At 33.9% G+C, this 22398-nt stretch overlaps 3 protein-coding genes across 5 annotated transcripts; 2 read left to right on the top strand and 1 right to left on the bottom strand.

Moving 5' to 3' along the window:
• The first annotated feature begins 3490 nt into the window (after positions 1 to 3490).
• Positions 3491 to 20526, top strand: LOC148622836 (phospholysine phosphohistidine inorganic pyrophosphate phosphatase-like). 3 transcript variants are annotated; one of them, XR_015920706.1, is made up of 9 exons: positions 3498 to 3648; positions 10649 to 10853; positions 11480 to 11667; positions 12721 to 12874; positions 15453 to 15516; positions 16195 to 16287; positions 16802 to 16893; positions 18163 to 18400; positions 18793 to 20526. XR_015920706.1 is itself a non-coding variant. In XM_088573082.1 (8 exons), the coding sequence occupies exons 2-8, from the start codon at positions 10729 to 10731 to the stop codon at positions 18878 to 18880; spliced, it is 804 nt and encodes a 267-aa protein (XP_088429208.1). In that variant the 5' UTR covers positions 3498 to 3648; positions 10649 to 10728; the 3' UTR covers positions 18881 to 20526. The 3 variants fall into 3 exon arrangements, 2 of the variants coding, with proteins under 2 accessions (XP_088429209.1, XP_088429208.1); XM_088573082.1 differs by lacking the exon at positions 18163 to 18400; XM_088573083.1 differs by lacking the exons at positions 10649 to 10853; positions 18163 to 18400 and having other exon boundaries at positions 3491 to 3648; positions 18793 to 20115.
• Positions 6907 to 8337, top strand: LOC148622838 (uncharacterized). Its single transcript, XM_088573856.1, has 3 exons — positions 6907 to 6993; positions 7226 to 7557; positions 7604 to 8337. Exons 1-3 carry the CDS (start codon positions 6907 to 6909, stop codon positions 8238 to 8240), a joined length of 1056 nt encoding a protein of 351 aa, XP_088429982.1. The 3' UTR covers positions 8241 to 8337.
• On the bottom strand, positions 8904 to 12780 carry LOC148622837 (uncharacterized). Its single transcript, XM_088573085.1, has 2 exons — positions 12659 to 12780; positions 8904 to 9313 (listed from the first exon to the last, which is right to left on the bottom strand). The coding sequence occupies exons 1-2, from the start codon at positions 12672 to 12674 to the stop codon at positions 8904 to 8906; spliced, it is 426 nt and encodes a 141-aa protein (XP_088429211.1). The 5' UTR covers positions 12675 to 12780.
• Positions 20527 to 22398: the final 1872 nt, after the last annotated feature.

The following is a 22398-nucleotide window of genomic DNA, read 5'->3' as shown; positions in this document are numbered from 1 at the left end:
TATTTTGAAGCCACTATTGCACTGTAAGGAAAACTGGCATTCACTATCCGTTTAAAAAACAGCTGATTCATTCAATGATATAGATAAGGTTTTCTGTCAATAGATAAATGGGAAAGGAAACTATGAAAGAAGAAATAGGCACCACTTGTATTTTTAGCTCACCTGTCCAAAGGCCATGTGAGCTATTGCCGTCATTTGGCGTTCGTCGTCGTCTTAACAATTATACAAAACTCTTCTCTGAAACTACTTGACTAATTAGAACCAAACTTGGTATGAATGTTCCTTGGGGTATCCTGCATAGAACTGATGTGAGGATTTTTGATTTTTCAAAAAACATGGCCGCTGTTACTAAAAATAGAACATAGAGGCAGACAGTAGTTTTTCACATATATCTCCTAAACCGTTAGATTTATCCAAAGTCTTTCAATAGTTAAAATGATCCATATTATTAGGACTACAAAAGTCTTCAGACTCCTTGTAAGAGTTATTGCTCTTGAAAGGGAAAAAATGACTTTTAAAATTATTTTCCGTCAATATCTTGAAAACTATGATAGATTAAAAGAAACTTTCAATTGTTGAAAAGATCTTGTGATAAGTCCTACCAAAGACTTCTTGAGTCAAAATTGTTGGACAACTTCTTGTTTAATTTATTGCCTTTGCAAGGCAAAATTCAACAAGGTGAGCGATTCAGGCTCCTAGTAGCCTCTTGTTTTTTTAGTTGCTTCTCAATATACAGACAAAACGACAATTTTAAATGTCAAAACACTGAAGGTGGTGGAAAAATGATGTGAGAAGACAATCATGGATACGAAATATTTGTGATAAAGCATAAGTGACATTACAACATTATATTATTTAAAATTTTTATTTTAATCATACAGCTTCCGATTTATTTTGAAAGCATATAAAATTTGTTTCTAATTTTTACCTCGGTTGTCATAATCAGAGATAAAAAGTGAAATGTCTTAGTGGAGAGGAATCTGACAAGAAGATGAGAGAACAGTATTCACAACATTGTAGTACATGATAATTGTTCTGTATCTCATTCATTTGTTGTAGTTTTTTGGAAGCATTGTTATTGTTTTGATTTATTCATTTTCTTAAGTGATTTCCGTCCGTATTTAATAAGACGCTTCCGTGTATTTTCAGATTTTAAGTAATCATATATTTTCGAAATGCCATGAATGATTATTAAAATCAAGTTAAACGACGCCAATAATACCACTTTTGGAGTAGGAAGAAGTTGTACAATTTATTCAAAAACTAACAGAGAAATAACATCACGCAACATTAACTTACATATCGATGTATGTCAAACCTTATTTCTGTTTCCTCGGTCAACTGTTCGATGCAAAATAAAAATGTATATAATGTATACAGTGTATGAGAAATTAGTTCTTTCAATTTTTCTCAGTTTATTTGAACTTGTCAACTAGATTTTCGTACAAAGTGATTTTTTGTTTGTTTGTTTGTTTTTGGTTTTTTTTTAAGTTTGTGTTTTTTTGTGTTTTTTTTTTGGTTTTTTTTTTTTGTTTTTATTTTTTTGTTTTTTTTTGTTTTTTTGTTTTTTTGTTTTTTTTTGCTTTCACTTATTTACAAATGTACGGGGCGTTTTTTGTGTATATCCAACTTGTTCCTTGCATTTTCCGCGAAAAATATTACATGGTATTCATGTACATTTTAAGTGTTTTCTCAAATTTGTGATCCGAGTTTGGATTGCAATCTAAAAGAATTGAATTGTGGATTGGAGTTATTTGATGGCATACTTGATTAAAGTCAAGAGAAAAAGGGGAGTTGTTTTCAAGGATTTATATTTGCGTGTATAATTGATGATTTAATCAAACTGTTTCTCTTATATTAAGTATTGGAAACTGTTTAGAATCATGGAATATTGTAAAAACAATGAATTGTGCATGCTGAGAAAAAAAAGAATTTGACAATGTGGTCACATTTATGGTCTGTTAAAGAATTGACAGTAGTTTTCTCGTCTATGAAGCGCCAGAAGATGCAGAAAAGCGAGAATGGGTAAGGGTACGTGAGTTATCTCCCTTTGATGATGGAATTGCATTTCTTATAATTTATACCTAGAATAACTGACACTTCAAAAGAAATGAACGCCAGATCTGCATTTCACATAGATGGGTTGGGAAAGGATTTTCGTGTATTTTATTTCATGTCTTGTTAATGATCTTTTGACTTTTTCCATCTTTGACTTTTCATCCTGTATGGCGCCGTGCAGGTCCGGGTGTCAAAAGAATAGGCCTGCAGCAGCGCTAAGCTTGTCATAAGAGGCGACTAAATAGTGCTAAGAACCCCTGTCGAGGGCTAGGGCGCTCTGCTCACAGAGCAACTGGGATGTGTGCCCCATGTGGTGGAATGGGGTACCCCTGGCGTGTTACATGCTGGGGTTGTCAGGCTATAATACGGAAAAGCTGACCGCAAACCATAGTGGTGCACCGTGTAGGGAAAGATGCCACGTTCCACGCACGTTAAAGAACCCTACTGTGGTATTCTCCCGGAGTAGGAACCATAGGGCTCCGCCACAGGAGGCTAAATTGCCCGATCCTACCCACCTTTCCCTATTTCCAGTGGCAATCAAAATTTGTCGACCCCATTGTCCTTGTGTCCCATCCCTTTTTCATTTCATCATCATTTCATGTTCATTTTATCATCAATTTCATGTTCATCGTCTGAATATAGCTGAAATATTGCTGCTCGGACGTTAAACCCCAAAAACAAACAAAAAACAGAGCAACTGGCTTGTGTGCCCCAGGTGGTGGAATGGGGTACCCCTGGCATGTTACATGCTGGGGTTATACGGCTATGATACGGAAAAGCTGACCGCAAACCATAGTGTTGCATCGTGTTGGAAAGATGCCATGTTCCTCGTACGTTAAAGAACCTACTGTGGTATTCTCCTGGAGTAGGAACCATGGGCTCCGCCACGGGAGGCTAAATTGCCCGACCCTACCCACCTCTCCCTATTACCAGTGGCAATCAAAATTTGTCGTTCCCATTACCCTTGTGCTCCATCCCATTTTTCATTTCATCATCATTTCATGTTTATTTTATCATCCACTTCATGTTCATCGCCAGAATATAACTGAAATATTGCTGCTCGGGCGTTAAACCCCAACAAACAATCGACCCGTGCAGGTCCGGGTGTCAAAAGAATAGGCCTGCAGCAGCGCTAAGCTTGTCGTAAAAGGCGACTAAATAGTGCTCAAAAACCTGCTCGGGCGTTATACCCCAACAATCCATCAATTAATCTCATAAAAATTGGTACGAAAAATCCTATGTGGTACAATTAGCAGTAGAAAGATGCTAAAAAATCTGAGAACACCATAGGTCACTATTATAATTTATTTGATAGGGGACAAGCTATTGCGTCAACGGACAAGCTCAACGGTTGGACGTCAGAGCAATATCGGACTATCTCTGCGTCAACTGTGGTATAGATGATATGAACACTTTATCTGAATCGATAAAATTAAAATCTCCACTTCACAATAGAAAGTGAAAGTGAAACTCGTACGAAGAAATGAGTTGGTCACACAACATAAAAGGTGTATTACTAGATATAACAGGCGTTTTATACGAAAGTGGAGCTTGTGAAGCTATCAAAGGCTCAGTCGATGCTGTTGAAAAGTAATTCAATGCCTATGCACATTGTTTTCTTCAAACAAAAAATATTCGAAAATTTAAAAAGTAAAAAGTATAATTTTGGATTGAGCAGTTACATAAACTTCTAAAATTTCGTTGTACATATTAATATAAAAACTTTGGCAGATAAAAAATGTCCACAGCTTTAATGTTTAAGTCACTCGATAAAACTTCACTAGCAGAGAAAAAAATATACCATACTGTATTCATTGCAATTCAAGTCTGAATTTTCTCCAACCATGCAACCCTCCTCTTGTTCATTTGGATTGACACAGTCAGAAAAATAAGTCATACAAAAAGTTTAATGTTATGTGGTTCAAGGCTTACCACTTACGACTTTTCAGCCAGGTCCTGCATTCCACACTACCTTCCAGTTATATAGTAACTCCTCCAGGTCCCGGAGGACCACTTCATATACGGTTGTACATAGTGTTTCAGTGTTAGTGTACCTACCTACATGTAGTTATATTTTGGGTTCAGTGTCATGTATGCCGATACAAAATTTTTTGCAAAGATTTCAGTTTTAGCTCACCCGGCCTAAAGACCATATGAGCTATTGTCGACCCATGCAGGTCTGGGGGTCAAAAGAATTGGCCTGCAGCAGTGCTAAGCTTGTCGTAAAAGGTGACTAAATAGTGCTCAGAACCCTAGCAGGGGGCTAGGGCGATCTGCCCACACAGCAACTGGGTTGTGTGCCCCAGGTGGTGGATTGAGGTACCCCTGGCGTGTTACATGCTTGGGTTGTCAGGCTATAATACAGAAAAGCTGACCACAAACCATAGTGGTGCACCATGTTGGGAAAGATGCCGTGTTCCCCGCACCTTATAAAACCGTACTGTGATATTCTCCCAGTGTAGGAACCATAGGGCTCCGTCACAGGAGGCTAAATTGCCCGACCCTACCCACCTCTCCCTATTTCCAGTGGCAATCAAAATTTCTCTACCTCATTGTTCTTGTGTCCCATCCCATTTTCCATTTCATCATCATTTCATGTTCATTTTATCATCCACTTCATGTTCATCGCCTGAATATATCTGAAATATTGCTGCTTGGGTGTTAAACCCCAACAAACAAACAAGCTATTGTCATCACTTTGTGTGGGTCATCCGTCGTCATCTATCGTCATTAGCTTTTTTCAAACATCTTGTCCACTGAAACTGCTTGACTATTGGAATGAAACTTGGCATGGTTGTTCCCAAGGGTATCCTGTACAAAGCAATTGTTTAACATTTTTGAAATGTTAAAAAAATGGCCACTGTTACTAAAAATAGAAAGTAGGGGTCAAAATACAGTTTTTTGTAAATAATCAAAAACTTGAATTTAGCAAAATTTGACATTGGGTAATATTTTTCATCATCAGAAGACAGACCTATTCTGTTATTTTCAAAATGATTCGTCACACCAATTGCCTCTGAAACATATTTTTGTTGTTGTTTTTCTCATGTACAACTTTGAACGTCTTTTTCTCTGAAACCATACAACAAAATATAATTGAAGTTGGCGTAATTGTTCCTTAGGGTATCCTTCACAAACTGATTGTTCAAAATTTTTGAAATGTTTAAAAACATGGCTGCTGTTATTGAAAATAGAACATGGGGGTTAAAATACAGTTTTTGGAAATAACTCAAAAACAGTTGAATTAAATTAAGTTCTGACATAGGTTGATAATGTTCACCACCACTAGACAGACCTATGCCAAAATTTTTTAAATGATTTGTCACCCAATATGAAGTTTTGGCCCCTGAAACAGATTTTTTGGTTGTTTTTCACATGTACAACTTTGAACATCTTTTTCTCTGAAACCATATTGCAAAATATAATTAAAGTCGGCAAAAATATTCCTTAGGGTATCCTGCACAAACTGATTGTTTAAAATTTTTCATTGGTTGAAAAACATGGCTATCATTACTAAAAATAGGACATATGGGTCAAAATGTTTTTTTTTTACTATTTTTTTCTTCAACTATAGAAGAATGAAAGCTGATAAGATAAACATGATTTTCTGAGTGGACTGTCAGTATAGAAATTGCCAATTTTCAAAATGGCTGCTATTTTCTTGCTAATTTGTACACTTGCTTTAGTTTCAATGATATTTCCTTTTTATAGTAATGGTCTTCTGAGTTGAAGTGATGATGAAAATATTGTATAGCCATAATTTAATTTCATTTTATGTTTATTTTCAGCAAATGTATAGTGAGCTAATGCCCCCTCACACCCGATGGGTCAAAAAGGCATTGGGGACTTCTGCCCAATTTTTTTCCCACAGGTTCGAAAAACACTTTGAAGGCATTTCCAATATTTTACAGTGCCTTATGTACTCATTTTAACTTGCAGCATATGCTCTTTTTCAGCATTTTTTTGTCAAACATGGTAACAAAGCAGGATACCTTTACTTAGTTAATAGGGCATAGTTTGCCAGGTGAGCAATTCAGGCTCTTTGAGAGCCTCTTGTTTATTGAAGTTTCAGTTATTTTACACAATATAAGTACCTGTTTTGTTTACCATACTTCTTCCGGGACATTTCTACATTTCTGAAGCAAATACTAAGCAAAACAGTTAATGACATCAAAGACAAAATAGGAAATTAAACTGAAAAAGCTGTATACTGGTATACAACAAAAAAATCTTGGAGCGAAACCTGTTACAAGTGTATCTTAAAAATTTTAGGATGAAAAATACTGAATGATCAGTAACTCCGTCATCCCTAAGGTCTGTTTGACCACTGGACGCCCATAAAAAATTGAGTCTATTCGGTATAGATTTTGTATCTTCTGGACTACATGTCTGATGAATATTTCTGTGTCATTTTTTTTAATTAAACAGACCAGATGTTAACTTGTTTTGAAAGGATTAAAGTTGCCGTTACAAGCCTACAATGTGATTTATTGTAAATGAAAATACATGTTCCATTGTTTAATCTAGGTATAAAACAAGATTTTTTTAATCACTTTTACAACAATAATTAGCAGTGGAAAGATGCTCAAAATCTGAGAACACCAAAAGTCACTACATTGGGTGCGTTCAGAGTATTGCTGTTGGTAATTTTCTGCTTGTGCCACTGGTACCATTGTCTAGCATAGGTACCAAAGTTGAACATTAAACTCTGAACTCAAATTAATTACCAATGATAACATCAGGAACCAATTGTACCAGTGGTACCTCTTGCACCATTGTGCAGCATCGGTACCGTAGGCTATCATATTACCAATGATACCAATTATGCCAGTGGTAATAATTGCGCCAATGGGCACCATTGGTACCAAAGGCTGTCCTATTTCCAATAATACCAATGGTACGCTGACTACCAATGACATACCAAATGTACCTATGGTGTGATTTTTGTACCAATTTCTTTCCAACTGTAACAATGGTTTACATATTGTACCAATTACTTACCAGATGTACCAGTGGTGTTTCATTGTCACAAGTAGCTTATCAACGGTAATATTAGGTATCTTTTGTCTACTTAATGTAAACAATAAGGTTAAGAGTGAAAATGGTCACTAGAATTTTAACAGCTTTATTTCTCCAACAACAGGAGAAAACATCACTTATGCATTAGGCTTTTCACCACCAAACAGCTGCTGACAGTTTACTACCGTTTGTATTCAAACAGCGACAAAAAATTTCAAGGATAGAGAATTACTATGAACTAACTATTCCAAGTTACTCGCCAGATTATTTTAAGTCACATTTCCATCTTACAAGAGAGACATTTCACAGAACATGCATGCGTTTATCTCGCACCGAGGAATATAATAAACCAAAAGGGCCTGCTCCAGATGTGGAGAAAGATCTGTTGATGTTTCTATGGTACATTGGAAACGTAGAATGTTTCAGATCAATGGCAGATAGATTTGGAACATCTAAAGGTAGTTATCACGCAGTCATCAAGTGAATGACATCTGCATTGGCAGGAGTAATGCCCGAGGTAATACGACTACCCAATACCCAAGCGGAATTCGTTGAAACTAGCAGACAATTCAGTGAAAAATCACAGCTACAGAACGTTATTGGTACAATTGATGGTTGTCATATACAAACATTTTTATTCTATTGTTCTGCTTGGATGTTGCAATGCCAAAATGGAATTCAATTATGTCTGGACAGGTAATCCAGGCAGTACTCATGACGCTACAGTATTGAGGAGTTCAGATTTGTTCCAAAACAGTCATGACAAAATTCTACCTGGATACTATCTACTTGGTGATTCTGCCTTTCCAATTTTGGAATGGCTGATAACTCCATTCCTTAATTTGGGTAACCTTACACAACAGCAGAAACGTTTTAATAAAATACACAGCCAATCTCGGCAAGTAATTGAGAGAGCATTTGGAGTGCTGAAATGTAGATTTAAGAGATTGCCGAGGTTTGACATATCAGACATTACATTACTGGTTGACTCTGTAATGGCTGCATGTGTTTTGCACAATTTATGTCTTTATGAGAATGATGTATTTGACTTACCAGATACTGAAGACAATTATATGTCCAATGTTGACAATGGATATGCAAGAGAAGGACACCCGCTGCAAGGAATTCACCTCAGACAGCAATTAATGAACCAAATTCTGTAATTTTGATACTTTATTGACTGATTGTATTAATAAAGATGTTTCTATGAAATTATAACGTTAATGAAAACAAACAAAAAATTAAATTCACATGATCACATCTTGTTATATTGTGTATCAAATAAAATTCTGAAATTGAATGTATCACTAACAACTCTTTCATGATTATTAAAACGTAACATAGTGAAAAAGCAAACACTGTATGTAAAAATTGAGAAAAAACATATCATAAAAGAAATAACAACATTATATGGCATAAAAGTCAACAATTCTCTGTTTTGGTCAAAGTCTTCAAAGTTTCTCAATCAATTTTTCCAAAATTTGTTTTGCTTTTCCGTCATCTCTTTCATGGCTGCCATAAATTTTTCATCCCTCTCTGCTAAATAGTCTTTAAGTTCGTCTGTGGAAGTTTTACGTTTCTTAATCTTCAATGATTTTTTCGATGAACCAGAAGTTGAGGCAAAGCTTTCTAAACTTCCATGATCTGTTTCATTGTCGTCATCTTCATCTACATCATGATCGGAAACACTTTCAGCATTGTTATTTATTTCTTTTGTGCCGAAGGAACTTCGTAGAACACTGGGTTTGAAAGAAGGGTCATCCCTCAGAATGTATTCCATTTCTGTTTCAAAGTAAAATGGTTTTGGGCGTTTATTTCCTATTTTATCACAGGTATTTTCTGTACCCTCTCTTCAAGGAATAAAATTTTTCCCTGCACTGGACTGAAGTTGGTGTGTTATTTGATGTTTTGGCAATTTCTCTGCTTACTTCACTCCACAGTTTTCTACTGATGACAAAATCATTTATGGCAGCCTTCTTGTCAGAGAGGATATTTAGAAGAGACCTAGTGGTGGTGGCTCTCCAGTCATACCGTGTTTTAGAAATATTCAAATCTTCTTCATCTTCATCGATATGATTTAAATCATTGCTTAGGTTATCTTCTGGCTCCGACTCTTCGTTTCTAAATATCACTTCTGGCAATAGCACATTTCCATTATCCAATTCAAAGAAAATCGGATTATTTGGTGGCGTTGGGGGCAGTTTTTTGGCAAGTTCATCTTTGACATGTTGTAGATCTGCAGAAAAAAATTAAACTAATAAAACCACATCATGACTCATTTATCTAACATACAGAATAGAAAAAAATACAGATACATATGAAGAAGCCTGACTTCAGTGCAATTCGGGCATGCATAAACAGTAATGTAAATGGTTTCTACAAGCCTTAACAAGAGTAGAATTTCACATTTAGTGGTCTGTAACTCACAATTAATATATATAAATACGTGAGAAATATCTTAATTTTTATGAATACACAGTGTGAAAAATACCCCAAACCATGCCTACTTTTAGAAAATTTATTGAATATTTAATACCAATTATTCCTGTTAGGCGTTTATAAAGAGGGCAATGAATGTGCAATGGGACTTGATGTCAAACATCAGCAAAATATGTAATCGAATACACACATTTATTGAAAAACATTTTGGATTATTATGAAACTCTAGAATATCGCATTCTCGAATTCATTAAAGTCAGTTAATGTGAACATTTAATAAATTTCTGTAATTGTAAGTTTATTCCTGGCATACTAATATATTTTTATTACGTTGATATATCTATACATACTATCTGCAATAGCCTTTATTGTTTCACTTTTGACTAAAAATTTAAAGTTTTCTCCATTAATTGGTAGTTGTATTGGGAAAAGATGGATGCTTAAATCTTGCATAGTTGGTGTAGGGAAAGTGGACGCCATCTTAAAAAATGAAACCACGTGACCTGCCAATGCTTACTCGACTCTAGTCTGCCTGCAAAAATGTTGACCAATGGCAGTTTTCAATGGTCAACGTTGGTGCCAATGTCTTGCAAATAGTAAAATTAATTACCAATGGTAAGCTATAAATACCAATGGCGATACTGTGAATGCACCCAATGTATTACAATTTACTCATGGTTGACACTGACTTCAAGTAACTAAGGTACCCTCAAAACTATTCAGGGCTAATAAACAATTGATTTGCTGTAGAAATAAATAATTAAGGTGTGATAGAATGTCCTTGATATGGCTACCAAGAAATACTGAAATCTTAGTTACTGTTCATCCATAGTGATTGTAAGTGGATTCCTAATTTTGTGGTGCCACAACCAAAAAAGAAAAACTGATATCCCACGAAAAAGTAATAAAGTCACAGTACATGTATCATGTGTATATAATTTATTTAACATTATTTTGGGGATTGCATTACTTCTATCTTGGATAGAAAACCAAATTTTTAGGATCAAAACTGTTTTTGCTCAGCTTCAATTTGTCATAGAGAAAAAGTGGATTTACCAAGTTTGGAATTGCCCCGTGCGGGTCCGGGTGTCAAAAGAATAGTCCCGCATCACAGCTATGCTTGTCATTAAAGGAGACTAAGTAGAGCTCAGAACCCTGGCCAGGGGCTATGGTGCTCTGCCCACAGAACAACTGGGTTGTGTGCCCCAGGTGATGGAATGGGTACCCTTGGCATGCTTCATGCTGAGATCATCAGGCAATAATACAACAAACCTGACCAACCTGACCGCAAACCATAGTGGTGTAACATGTTGGGAAAGATGCCACGTTCCTTGCAGGTAAAAGAACCCTTCTGTGGTATTCTCCCTGAGTAGGAACTAATGGGATCTGCCACAGGAGGCTAAATTGGCTGACCATTCCCACCTCTCCCTATTTCCAGTTGCAATAAAAATTTGTTGACCCCATTATCCTTGTGTCCCATCCCATTTATTATTTCATCATCATTTCATGTTCATTTAACACCCATTTCATGTTCATCGCCTGAATATAGCTGAAATATTGCTGCTTCGGCATTAAACCCCAACAGTCAGTCAATCAAGTTTGGAATATGATTTCTTCCCAAAGGAATTTAAAATGATTAGGTGACAATGTATTTCAGTTCAGTGTTGATTAAATTTCTTATTGTTTAACCTGAATAAAGAATATATTTCAAATAGAACAGAACAGGATAAAAAATATTTTATTTTTCCAAATAAATGGGCAGTACCACATCAAAACATTCACAAAGCAATGAAAGGGAGATAACTCAAAATATCTTTCTCTTTTAAGTCATTTAAACCTAGTTAAATTGTCATGATTTGTATATACAATGTATTAATTTATGTCAGTCATAATTGTATATACCGGTATGCTCAAGAATGACCTTTACAGGCTAATAATAATGTTCCTATTTTCATTTCAACAGATTGAAAGAAAAGGGTATTCCTGTGAGATTTTGTACCAATGAAACCACAAAGACCAGAAAGAATCTTGTGGAGAAGTTGCATAGTTTTGGGTTTTCTATGGCAGAAAGTGATGTTTTCCCACCAATACCAGCTGTTTGCCAGATTCTCAAGGCAAGAAGTCTTAGACCTCACTTAATAGTAAACCCAGGTTTGTTTTCCCTAAACCATCAATTTGTACTCACTGGTAATCCCATTTATAGTGCCATAGATTAAAATATATACTAAACATTTTTTTCTTCCAAAAGTTCTCAAGTTCAGTACTAGAATAGTTGAGAATAGGTATTGTGTACATGTCAGAGACAACAACTCCATTTGGATGAAAATGTCAGCCCAAGGCCACCCATTGGTCTTCAGTGAATGACTGGAATCCTCATACCACAGGTTAGGCTGCAGCTGGCCCCAAAACATCATAATACACAGGTACAGTGAAAGAGTTGCCCCGATATACTAAGGTAACATGATAAATAAAATGGAGTTAAAAAAGAAACAAAACATACAGAAATTCCTGACTTGGTACAGGTGCAAAATTGCAGCAGGGTTAAAGTACTTTGGCATGATCACAACTCCCCACTTTAAAATCTGGCCATTGTGGAAAAAATATTACACAGTTAAACCCACCAAAAAAAATCAGTTCAAAAAGGTCCCTTGTTACATCAGAAATAAAAAACTGAATAAAAATTACACAAATGTACAAACTAAGGACTACTGGCAGTTAACTGACATGCCAGCTCCAGTCTAGTTTAAACCTACAAAAAGTTATATCCTCATCATATTTAAAATCAATCCCATTTCTTCCCATGCAGGGTTGAGAATCATGGAACATCATAAGTCATTCAATAAAGAAACAACCTATGTCACACCAAAAAAAAACAGCTTTAAAATATGATAGTGTTTCAATTTCTATGACTATTTAAAGACCCTATCAGTGAATCCATGTTATTACCCAAAAAATGCTATCCATAACAATTTGACAACAATATCATAACTATATCCCTTAGGAATGAGCCTATTTGATGGTATAGTTAACTTTTTGGTGAGTATCAAGCTTTCCATGCTTTGTATAGAATAATACAGTAAATATTACTAGTCTTTCTCTACATTAACAGTGCCTTTATTTTTTAATTAATATTGGATCTTACCCTCAAGGCAGCACATTATTACTTTCAACTTAGTACTATTATTTTCCTTCTCTTGAGAACAGATGCATTACCAGACTTCAGTGAAGTAAACCAAGAGAATCCAAACTGTGTGGTTTTAGGAGATGCTACAGAAAACTTCTCATATCAGAATCTCAACAAAGCTTTTCAGACCTTGATGTCCCTGGAAAAACCAATTCTGTTTGCTTTAGGTGGTGGGTAAGTACTTTAGCCTGACTCTGTCTCCACATAAATGTAGAATCTAACAAACAATAAAATGTTTACGACTGAATCTATCTCGAAATGTTCTGTCAAATTTGCATTTCACTGGGCAAAGTTATGTAAGATGAGTTGAGTAAAGTAATATTTTGTCTGTATTTTTTCTTGTATCTTAAGCATGAAACAGTGCACAAAAATTGACTGATATCTTACTTGCTTAAAATGAAAAGCAGTTGAATAAAACCCTTTTTAAGTTGATAAATTGTACATGTTAAAACAGTATTTCAGTAGTTAAGATCAAAAACATATTGCAATGAAAATACACATGTAGATATTTTCTGATTGTTTTCTTTTAAATGTAAATATATTTTAAATTGATTAATCAAGGAACATAGCATTTTTGGAAAAATTGTCCCTTTTTCTTCTTTTGTTCAGTCAACAAAACTTCGGAATATGTCAGCTGAAACACAGTTTTTTAATAATTTCTTAATCATAACTGTTCACCCTCCCACATTTGAGCCCTGTCTCCCACAAAAAGTGTTTCTCCTACAAACTGCCACTTTGAAAGATTTATCACTTATTGCATAGCTGGCTTTGAAAAAAAAATCACCATCAAATAGCTATTTGAATATAAACAAGCGCACATACACTTCCTAAACTGAACATCCTTTCATAAAAAATGTATAAAATTATTTTTACAGTTTCCACTCTTTTGTTACATATTTTTTTTAAATAAATTATAATTTTAGTGCAAAAAAGTTCATCACACAAAATCCCCCACTCAAAATAGTTTAAGAGTAATCAAGGGAACCAAGGTTATAGCGGTAATCAAAAGAATGTAATCCAGGGACAAAGACCTGACATGGAAAACAGACATACAGAACAAAGAACATACAGTAACTAAAATCATACATATAAAGTAACAAAAGCAAATGAGCAACTCGGACTCCACTAAAAACCGGGAGCATGGACCAGGTGCACCGGTAGGGTAAGCGTCCTCTGCTTTTCTACAAACACCCACCGAGTTGCTCATAAAAAGTCAAGTCCGGCGTAGACAAACGCGGAAAAATCCATCCAAAACTTACTCACAAAAAAAAAAAAAGCAAGTTTACACCGTCTTTAATTTCACACAGAAGTCTACCTCTTTTTCTTGACCTTGAATTTCGACGCATTTGTAAAACTGTATGATAAATGATTTCACTTTGTTAATCCTACTCTCAACTATTCAATTCTAAGTAACATTCCAGCTGCTCCTTTGTTGAAGCCTTTGTCTTTTAACTCATAAGTAGAAATTACGATCATTACACGGCACACTGGCTCATGCAAAAGCTGCTCGGACAAAAATATAAATTTTCCATTTCACAAAATGTTCTGGTTGACCGATCTCTAACATGACTTATGTAATGTCACCTGAAGATTGGCAGCAGCCATGAAAGCGCTATAGTGATGTGAATACATAAATATATCATGAAAATCTGATCGTGTTGGATTTTTACTGACAGATATATATATATATACTCCCATATTGATCTTCATTCTTTTTAATGCCGACTCCACCGCGGTTTTTTCGGCATCTTTTCGTTTGGTACCAGAACCTTCATCATACACAATCCCATCGATTAAAACATGTACTGTAAATCTAAATAGTTTGTTTGATATCATAATCAACTCTGTGATATAGATAATTTCTTTACATAAACCTATGAATGTTAAAATACAAGACAAGACTATAACATTCATCTAATTCATTAATAAAAAGCGAACCGATTGTATACTATAATTGCTCATTTCTAAGATGATCACGGGTCTAAATATATGTAGTAATTTCTATCGAATTCATAAAGAAGTAGCGACTTAAATAGCATTTACGTGTATTCAATAAAGATATATTATATTTACTGTCTACTGTGATGCGGTCCTTCTACACTAAATTTGTATTGAACATCTTTTCCATTCCTCTGCCTCCATTCATTCAGAATGCAGAGGGAGGGTATGGCCTGGGATTAATCTGATTTTTAGGTGAGTTAGGAAATTTTTTTTGCGCAAGGGCAAAAATAATTTATCTTTATGACCGCAAAAAATATTTTCAATTGTTTAATGGTATATCACCCTGTTGTCATCATTATTGGTGTGTGTTAATTTATAGTTTATTTATGATAACTTGAGTAAAACTTGCGTGATCTTTTTCTTTGCAGTAGCAACCAGATTTCAAATGTTTATTTGAAAATGTACATTAAAAGTAATTGGGGTGGGGATGGGTATATTGAATCGTAATTTTTTTTCTGTCCACGTATTGCAAAAATTTGGAATATGATTTTTTTTTTTTTTTTAATTGCCCCTCTCTAATAAAATGATAAGTGACTTATATTTATAGGAAAGTGAAGGAAGAATGAAGTTTTGGTCATAAGATTTTTTTGTGTAAGAAGTTACTTTTCTTTACTAAGAAACAAATTTAGCTGTCCACACTATCATTCATCAAGAAACAACTCGAATTTGTAAATGATGTATAATGCTAATAGATAATGCAGTACCACTGTTTCAATCAAACTTTATGCTTTTTATTTGATATTGATTTCAGGAAATATTACAGAGAAGGTACCAATCTTATACTGGATGTAGCTCCATTTACAAAGGCACTAGAGGTAGTTACTCATATGTTGAAATGTCTGTTCATATGTTCATAGTGTATATGCCATTACAGTATTTCTCCTTGTACAGATTTCTTGCATTAAATCTTCAATTGATAGAAATGAATAAGAATAACTGTGATATCATGGCTACATCAATTTCTATAATTTACTGGTAAGCATGACGATAAAAATCTAGCTAAAATAATTATAAATGTGAAACAAGCATATTCCTATAGAACATTCTCTACCAAGGAATATACCACTGGATTGATCACTAATAACTAAATGCATTTAAATTGTTATTCCAATCTATTAATTGAAATGATTCTTATTTACCTTCTGCCTGGATGTTATGACTAGTGATCTATTTTCTTATTCACCTTCTGCCTGAATGTTATGACTAGTGATCTATTTTCTTAGTCACCTTCTGCCTAGATGTTATGACTAGTGATCTATTTTCTTATTCACCTTCTGCCTGGATGTTATATGACTAGTGATGTATTTTCTTAGTCACCTTCTGCCTGGATGATATGACTAGTGATCTATTTTCTTATTCATCTTCTGCCTAGATGTTATGACTAGCGATCTATTTTCTTATTCATCTTCTGCATGGATGTTAATAGTGATCCAATTTTCTATTCACCTTCTGCCTGGATGTTTTGACTAGTGATATATTTTCTTATTTTTCAGTATGCTTGTGATGTTGAAGCAGAAATTGTAGGTAAACCTTCCAAAACATTCTTCAATGCAGCTCTACAGGATTTAGGGCAATCAGTAGAACATGTACATACACTTTTCTTCAGTTTCTTGTTGCTAGTTATTTTTTTAACTTAAAAAAAGAAAGTGTTGACTTTTATACCATGTCTAAAGAGGCTAGGTTTTATGAGATACCCTTCGTAAATTTCTTTGTCCATCCCTGGACAGTTTCCAGATGATAACTTGAGAACAGATGAATATTTTTTTAAAAAACTATGCACAATTGTTAAGTACCATAAAATACAGATAATGTTTAATTTTCTGCAAAATCCAAAATGTAGTTTTCAAGTGAGGCCATTTTGAACGTTTTGCCATCAACATTACATAGTGGGCTATCACTTAATGTTCCATTAATGCCCAATTTTTATAAGATTTTCTGAATTAGTTTCTGTGTTTGTTCAGAATGGTCATTTTTCTAGCATTAATATATTCACATTATACATACACATACATATGATTCCTGCAGAATAGAACCACTGGGGTATAGTCATTAGAATTAATAGTACACATTAATACATTTTTCATTTCATATACATTTTAGGTAGTTATGTTTGGAGATGACATTGTCAATGATGTAGGTGGTGCTCAGGCCTGTGGTATGAGAGGGGTTCAAGTTCGCACAGGAAAATATAGGTACTGATTGCTAAAACTTAGAACATGTGGATTTTGCAGGAGACTTACACCATTTCCACCATTACTCAGTCATAGATGACCCTATTATGAACTTAAGATATGCATATTTTACCTCCTTAAACTTCCCGAGTTTTGTAGGAGTCATTGGACCCTGTTTACATTGGCTATTTCAAAGATCTCTATAATAGACCTTGTGGAAATAATGGGAAAAAACCAATATGGTTAAATGCAACAAAACCATCCCCCTTTAATGTAAGGTAAAAAAATGAACATACCCAACAACCTCACAATTAAATTTACTCAATGATTCATTGAATTATCTCCATTGAATACCACAACTCTTTTGAAACTACTTGGCCTTTTTCTACCATATTTGGTAGTATGTGGTGTTATAAAGTGTAGATTTGCATATTTTACCACTATTGTGATTATACAAGGTCTGTTAGTATTTTTGAATATTTCTCACCACAAATGACACATTTACTCAATTTTCAGACCTTTAACTGCTTCCTGATACACTCTGCTAGCAAAGTTAGTGTATATACTCTGATTTACTTGATTTGAAAAACTTAACAAGGCAAAAGCACTACTCATTATAGTCCTGTGAACCTGTATATGGTGTGCTGAGATTATTGCATAAGGAGGCAGAGTTCATTACCCTGCTTTAGAAGTTATGACCTCTGGAGATGAGATTGGTACATTTCTCTGAATAGGATTTGTTTTGTATCATGTGTAGATGTATCACCACTTTCATTTGAAAATTTTTGTAACTTTGCTGAAGATTTCACAACAATAGCCTTTCAGATGCATCTCATTAAAAATTGTCATGTGATTTCCATCCATATTTTGTTGAATGAAGTGTGGATGTGTATACCAGTCCACCATTTTGATGCAACTTGTTTTTTGACCTGATCAACCCAATTCTAATCAGTGGCAGGGGACAAATAGCAATGTTTAGTTATTTTGTTCCACATAGTGAAAAAGTTCATTTCAGTGGACCATCTCAAAATATCACGCTGAAAACAAAGTCAGTAAAACATTGGTTACAAATTTTGGAGTTCAGGTTCTCCCCAAGTCAGGACCTAGGATGCACACACCAAACAAACACAAATAAGAGTGTCAATACATTCATAATTTCTTTACATGATGAACTAAAATTTTCTTGAAAGTTTTCATATGATCATACTTCATAATGCATTTCTTTATTTTAAAAAAAATATATATATGAAAATATAATTTTTCACACACACACATTTTTGGTAATTTTAGAATTTAAAGAGAAATACACAGGCAATGGAAATATGTCAGTCCAAAAATATTAAATGCTGATTGACAACTCACAAAGATCCTCCAAATCTTGGTTTAATGGGGGAATACATTTAAAGTGAAATAGGAGATTTATTGTATAGTGAGTGCATTTCACAGAGCCAGAAATATACACCAGTATAACAAACAAGATGTTTTTTATTCATCAATCTAACATTTGGAGGACCTCAACATGAATAAGGTATTTGCCTTCCCAATACATTCCAAAATCAACTAAAACAAAACATTAAATTATTTCACATGAAAAAGAAATATATACATGTATTTAGAAGTATTATGTGTATTTTGTGCTAGTCCTGGATTTTGACTTTGGAAGAACCTTAAAAAAACTCCTTTCAAGTCAGTTTCTTAATATATCTGGGGCAAGGAATCAAATTTTTAGATTTACATGTATTTCTTACTTTTTAAAGGAAACAGTAAATCCTGTCAGACCAAGTTATAGCCTAGAGCCCATTTCTCTAAGGTTTGTAAGGCTTCAATTTTAAAGTTGAAGAGATCCCTTGACCCCATACTTCATAAGTGCTGTATGTGCTTTTTTCTTTGTGTATAATTTGATATTATTTTATAATTTAGACCATCAGATGAGAATCACCCTACAGTCAAACCTGATGGATATGTGGATAACTTAGCACAAGCTGTTGAACTTATACTACAATTCTAAATGTTGTGTGGACTATCTAGAAAATGGTGTCATATCTGAGCAATGAGAACATAAAATTATTTTTGTCTTATTGTGAAAACAGGTGTTTTTGCCTGGTTATTTTGGTTTTTTTAATTGTGGGATTGTCTTCTTATCATTGTATATTGACAATTTGTAGTCCATTGCCATATAGTTTGATACATCTTGAAAGTTCAAGTTTTGAATAAGTGTTGTTTAGCCCAAAAAAGTTTAATTATTTATGTCATTTTATGATACATTTAATATATAAAGTGTATACAATATTTACATGTTGCCCATGTAGTATCTTTTCAGTGGTATATGTAGTATTTCTAGTAACAGTCAATGTTCTAATAGTGAAAATGATGATCATAATGCACATCTTTTGTTTAACTTCGACACTTTTTTCAAAATGAAATAATGATTATAATTGCTTTGCTGACTGATCTGATAAGAAAAAAAACAAACCTGTAATGGAATCATGTCAAATCATGAAAAATTGGTTTTATATAAATATGAAGTAATTACGAAGTAATGTTCAAAATTGGCAAAACATTTTTTTTTCCCAAATCATCAAATAGACTTATCTAGCAAATTATCAGGTCCAGTTTTACAGTATGGGCAATTATTACATTTTGATCCAAAATTACTTACCAGTCCAACAATAGAATATACATGTATTAATTTTCTATGTTACTTTTAGTTGTTTGGATTGACACTTAAAAAAAACATATTAATTAAATTGGTCTTCAGGGATAGGGACTGTTGTCTTATTTCATACTTGAATAGTTGATGTATCTAGTGGTCTGTTTCACTAGATCAATGTTTATTTAAACAAAGTTACAGGAAACTTGGGAAAATATTAAATTTTAATGAGCATTGATTCTGACTTTGTTGCTGTCATCTATTTATAAGGGCTGTATTTTGCCACATGTAATTGTTAAAATATAGGCAAAAAACTGCATGCCAAAAACTGTCAAATTTTTGCACACTTAACTTCATTATGTCTTAAGGTGATAAGTCTTTTGTTTTACTATATGAACATAATTGACAGCTATGTTTTATATAGATATACAATCTGTCTTAAAAAGCAAAAATTAAAACTTTGTCATCAGAGAAAAAAAAATGCCTATCTTTTCATGAATTAATACATGTACTATGGAAATAATCAGCCTTAACACTCAGTATAGTTAGTACTTTTCTGACCTCACCTGAACAATAAAACATTAACATATTTATTATAATTCTTTAGTGTTAGGTTTTCTTTGGGGGGAGCTCTAATCATTCACCATAGTTCAAACAAAATCCCCTACCTAAATTGGAAGTGCTATCCAGGTGACACTTCTATGTCAATGATTTCTAACTTAGTCCACACTCCCAAAAAAGTGATCCCACTTGACTGACTTGTGTGAATACTGTTGGTCAAACAGGTAAAAAAAATATAACCTTGAATTTGGTGCATGGAGTATAATTATAATGAAATCTAGTACTGAAGCAAAATTTAAATTAGAACATTGATAAAGGACTGCTTCAGTAATCATTGTAATGGCATAGTTTCTGTGAGACACAAATCATGCCTCTGCAAATTAAACATAACAGTTGTTTTAAAGGTTTATGTACAAATTAAGCAGGAGATAGTACACTGAAAATATTTCTGTTTGTTGCTGAAATACATTCACATGCCAGGAAAATACTCTAAAGAGGACCAGAGAAATTGTTTTTGTTGGTGATTAAGTGTGAATAAAAATGGCATGAAATTTTCATAAAGCATTGTAGCCAACATTAGCAAATTTATTTTTTTCTTCACAACCTTAATAAGGACTTGTCCACAAAGTAGACAATACTGAAAAATCAAAACCCAGATAGTATGCACATCTTCAATCCCAAGCACCCAACATTTAAAAGTACCATTAAAACCAATAAATAGCTGTGCCATCAGCACATCATAAGTCAGTCCACTTTTAGGTCGCCTTTACACTTATATCAATATGTAACATTATTTAATGTTGATTGACAGCACTGCTTGATTAGATGTACCCATCACCATCCCCCCACAAAAAACCTGCATCAACAATATGCAACTATCAAAACACATAAAAAGAAAGACCAATAAGGAAATCACCCTATTTCTACTGAAAAAGAAGTTGTATATATTGAAAATGTAGAATTTGAGATTAATAAAAAAATCAAAAGCAAGCTTACAAAAAAAATTATTTAAGTTTCATGAAAAACTAAGTCTAAAAACAGGAAAATACCCCTACTCTTAATAGGATTATCTCCCTTTGGTGTTCTCCAACACTAATTACACCCCTTCATACACATCTTTATATGATGCCCAACTTTCCTATGAAATTTTTAATCAAAATTCCTAGAGTTGCACTTAAAAGTAATGTGGGCAGATGAATAGACAGTCAAGACGATATCTGTATCCCGGTATCTCAAAATCTCATTGGAAAATAAAAAGGGGTTTCCCAAGAAAAGAAATTCACCTCTTGAACAACAATATATCCACATCATGACTAGGTTTAACCATCCCCCAAAACAGCAAATATTGATTAAATCAAACTCTGCTAATATGTATATCTTGAGTCAAGGTACTTAAAACCAGAAAATTTAAAAATTATCTAGCATAAAAAAACTGTAGACAGAATTATCTGAAAACACTATATACCCTAAACTGGGACAGAAAAAAAGGTTGCAAGGAAGAGGTAAAGCATTAAACCCAGAGCTTGCAAGGGCATTAAATTACACAATAAATATGTCCTTCTATGCCTTATTAACGAAAAATATTATGCATTGTGACCATGTCAGACCAAAAAATTGCAGAAAAAGAGCATATTTTGATGAATGCTATAAGTTCAACCAAGTACCTAAAGCACGGTAAAATGTTGGAAATTTTAGAATCTCTGAAAAAAATATAGGCAGGGGTCCCCTATGCCGTGTTATCATATTGAGTCAAGTAGGAGGATAAGACCACTATGCATTTGCTGTGAAAGAACATAAAATGAAGTTAAATCATGGCTATACAACATTTTCATCATCACCTTTCAACTCAGAAAACCATACTAACTATATAAACCAAATATCATTGAAATCAAAGCAAGTATTAAAATTAGCAGGATAATGACAGCCATTTTGAAAATGACCTTCCAGAACAAGTTTTCATCATCACCATTCTTCAAATAAGACTGCCATGATTCCTACAGAAACAAAAAATCATTGGAATCCAAGCAACTGGTGAAAAGGGCCGCCTAAAAAAAATTTCAATACTGCCAGCATCCTCCAAAGTCATGGTTTTGAGTCCAGCGGATTTGATGGAGCAAAGGAGGACTCAAAATCCTGACTTGGAAGGATGTACTGCCAATCATCTCAGAATATCATGTTTTCTTTTGAGTAGCTTTCATCTTCATCATTCTTCTATAATAATTTAGGAAAAAATGGCAAAAAAGGATTTTTACCCCTATGTTCTACTTTTAGAAACAACAGCCATGTTTTTCAATCAATGAAAACTTTTAAATGAT

This window comes from Perna viridis, chromosome 3, assembly GCF_037379345.1.
Source record: "Perna viridis isolate PV_CMFRI_1.1 ecotype Kerala chromosome 3, ASM3737934v1, whole genome shotgun sequence".
Taxonomy (NCBI): Eukaryota; Metazoa; Mollusca; class Bivalvia; order Mytilida; family Mytilidae; genus Perna; species Perna viridis.
Note: the sequence above shows the minus strand (reverse complement) of the source record. Positions and strands in the feature narration are given on the sequence as shown.

Coding starts and splice junctions, on each gene's coding strand:
- LOC148622838 (XM_088573856.1), top strand. CDS start 6,907: ATGGGCACCATTGGTACCAAAGGCTGTCCTATTTCCAATAATACCAAT. Junction 6,994..7,225: donor ACATACCAAATGTACCTATG/GTGTGATTTTTG, acceptor CTTATGCATTAG/GCTTTTCACCACCAAACAGC. Junction 7,558..7,603: donor AGTTATCACGCAGTCATCAA/GTGAATGACATC, acceptor GAGGTAATACGA/CTACCCAATACCCAAGCGGA.
- LOC148622836 (XM_088573082.1), top strand. CDS start 10,729: ATGGAATGGGTACCCTTGGCATGCTTCATGCTGAGATCATCAGGCAAT. Junction 12,875..15,452: donor CTGTTTGCTTTAGGTGGTGG/GTAAGTACTTTA, acceptor TATTGATTTCAG/GAAATATTACAGAGAAGGTA. Junction 16,288..16,801: donor TAGGGCAATCAGTAGAACAT/GTACATACACTT, acceptor TATACATTTTAG/GTAGTTATGTTTGGAGATGA.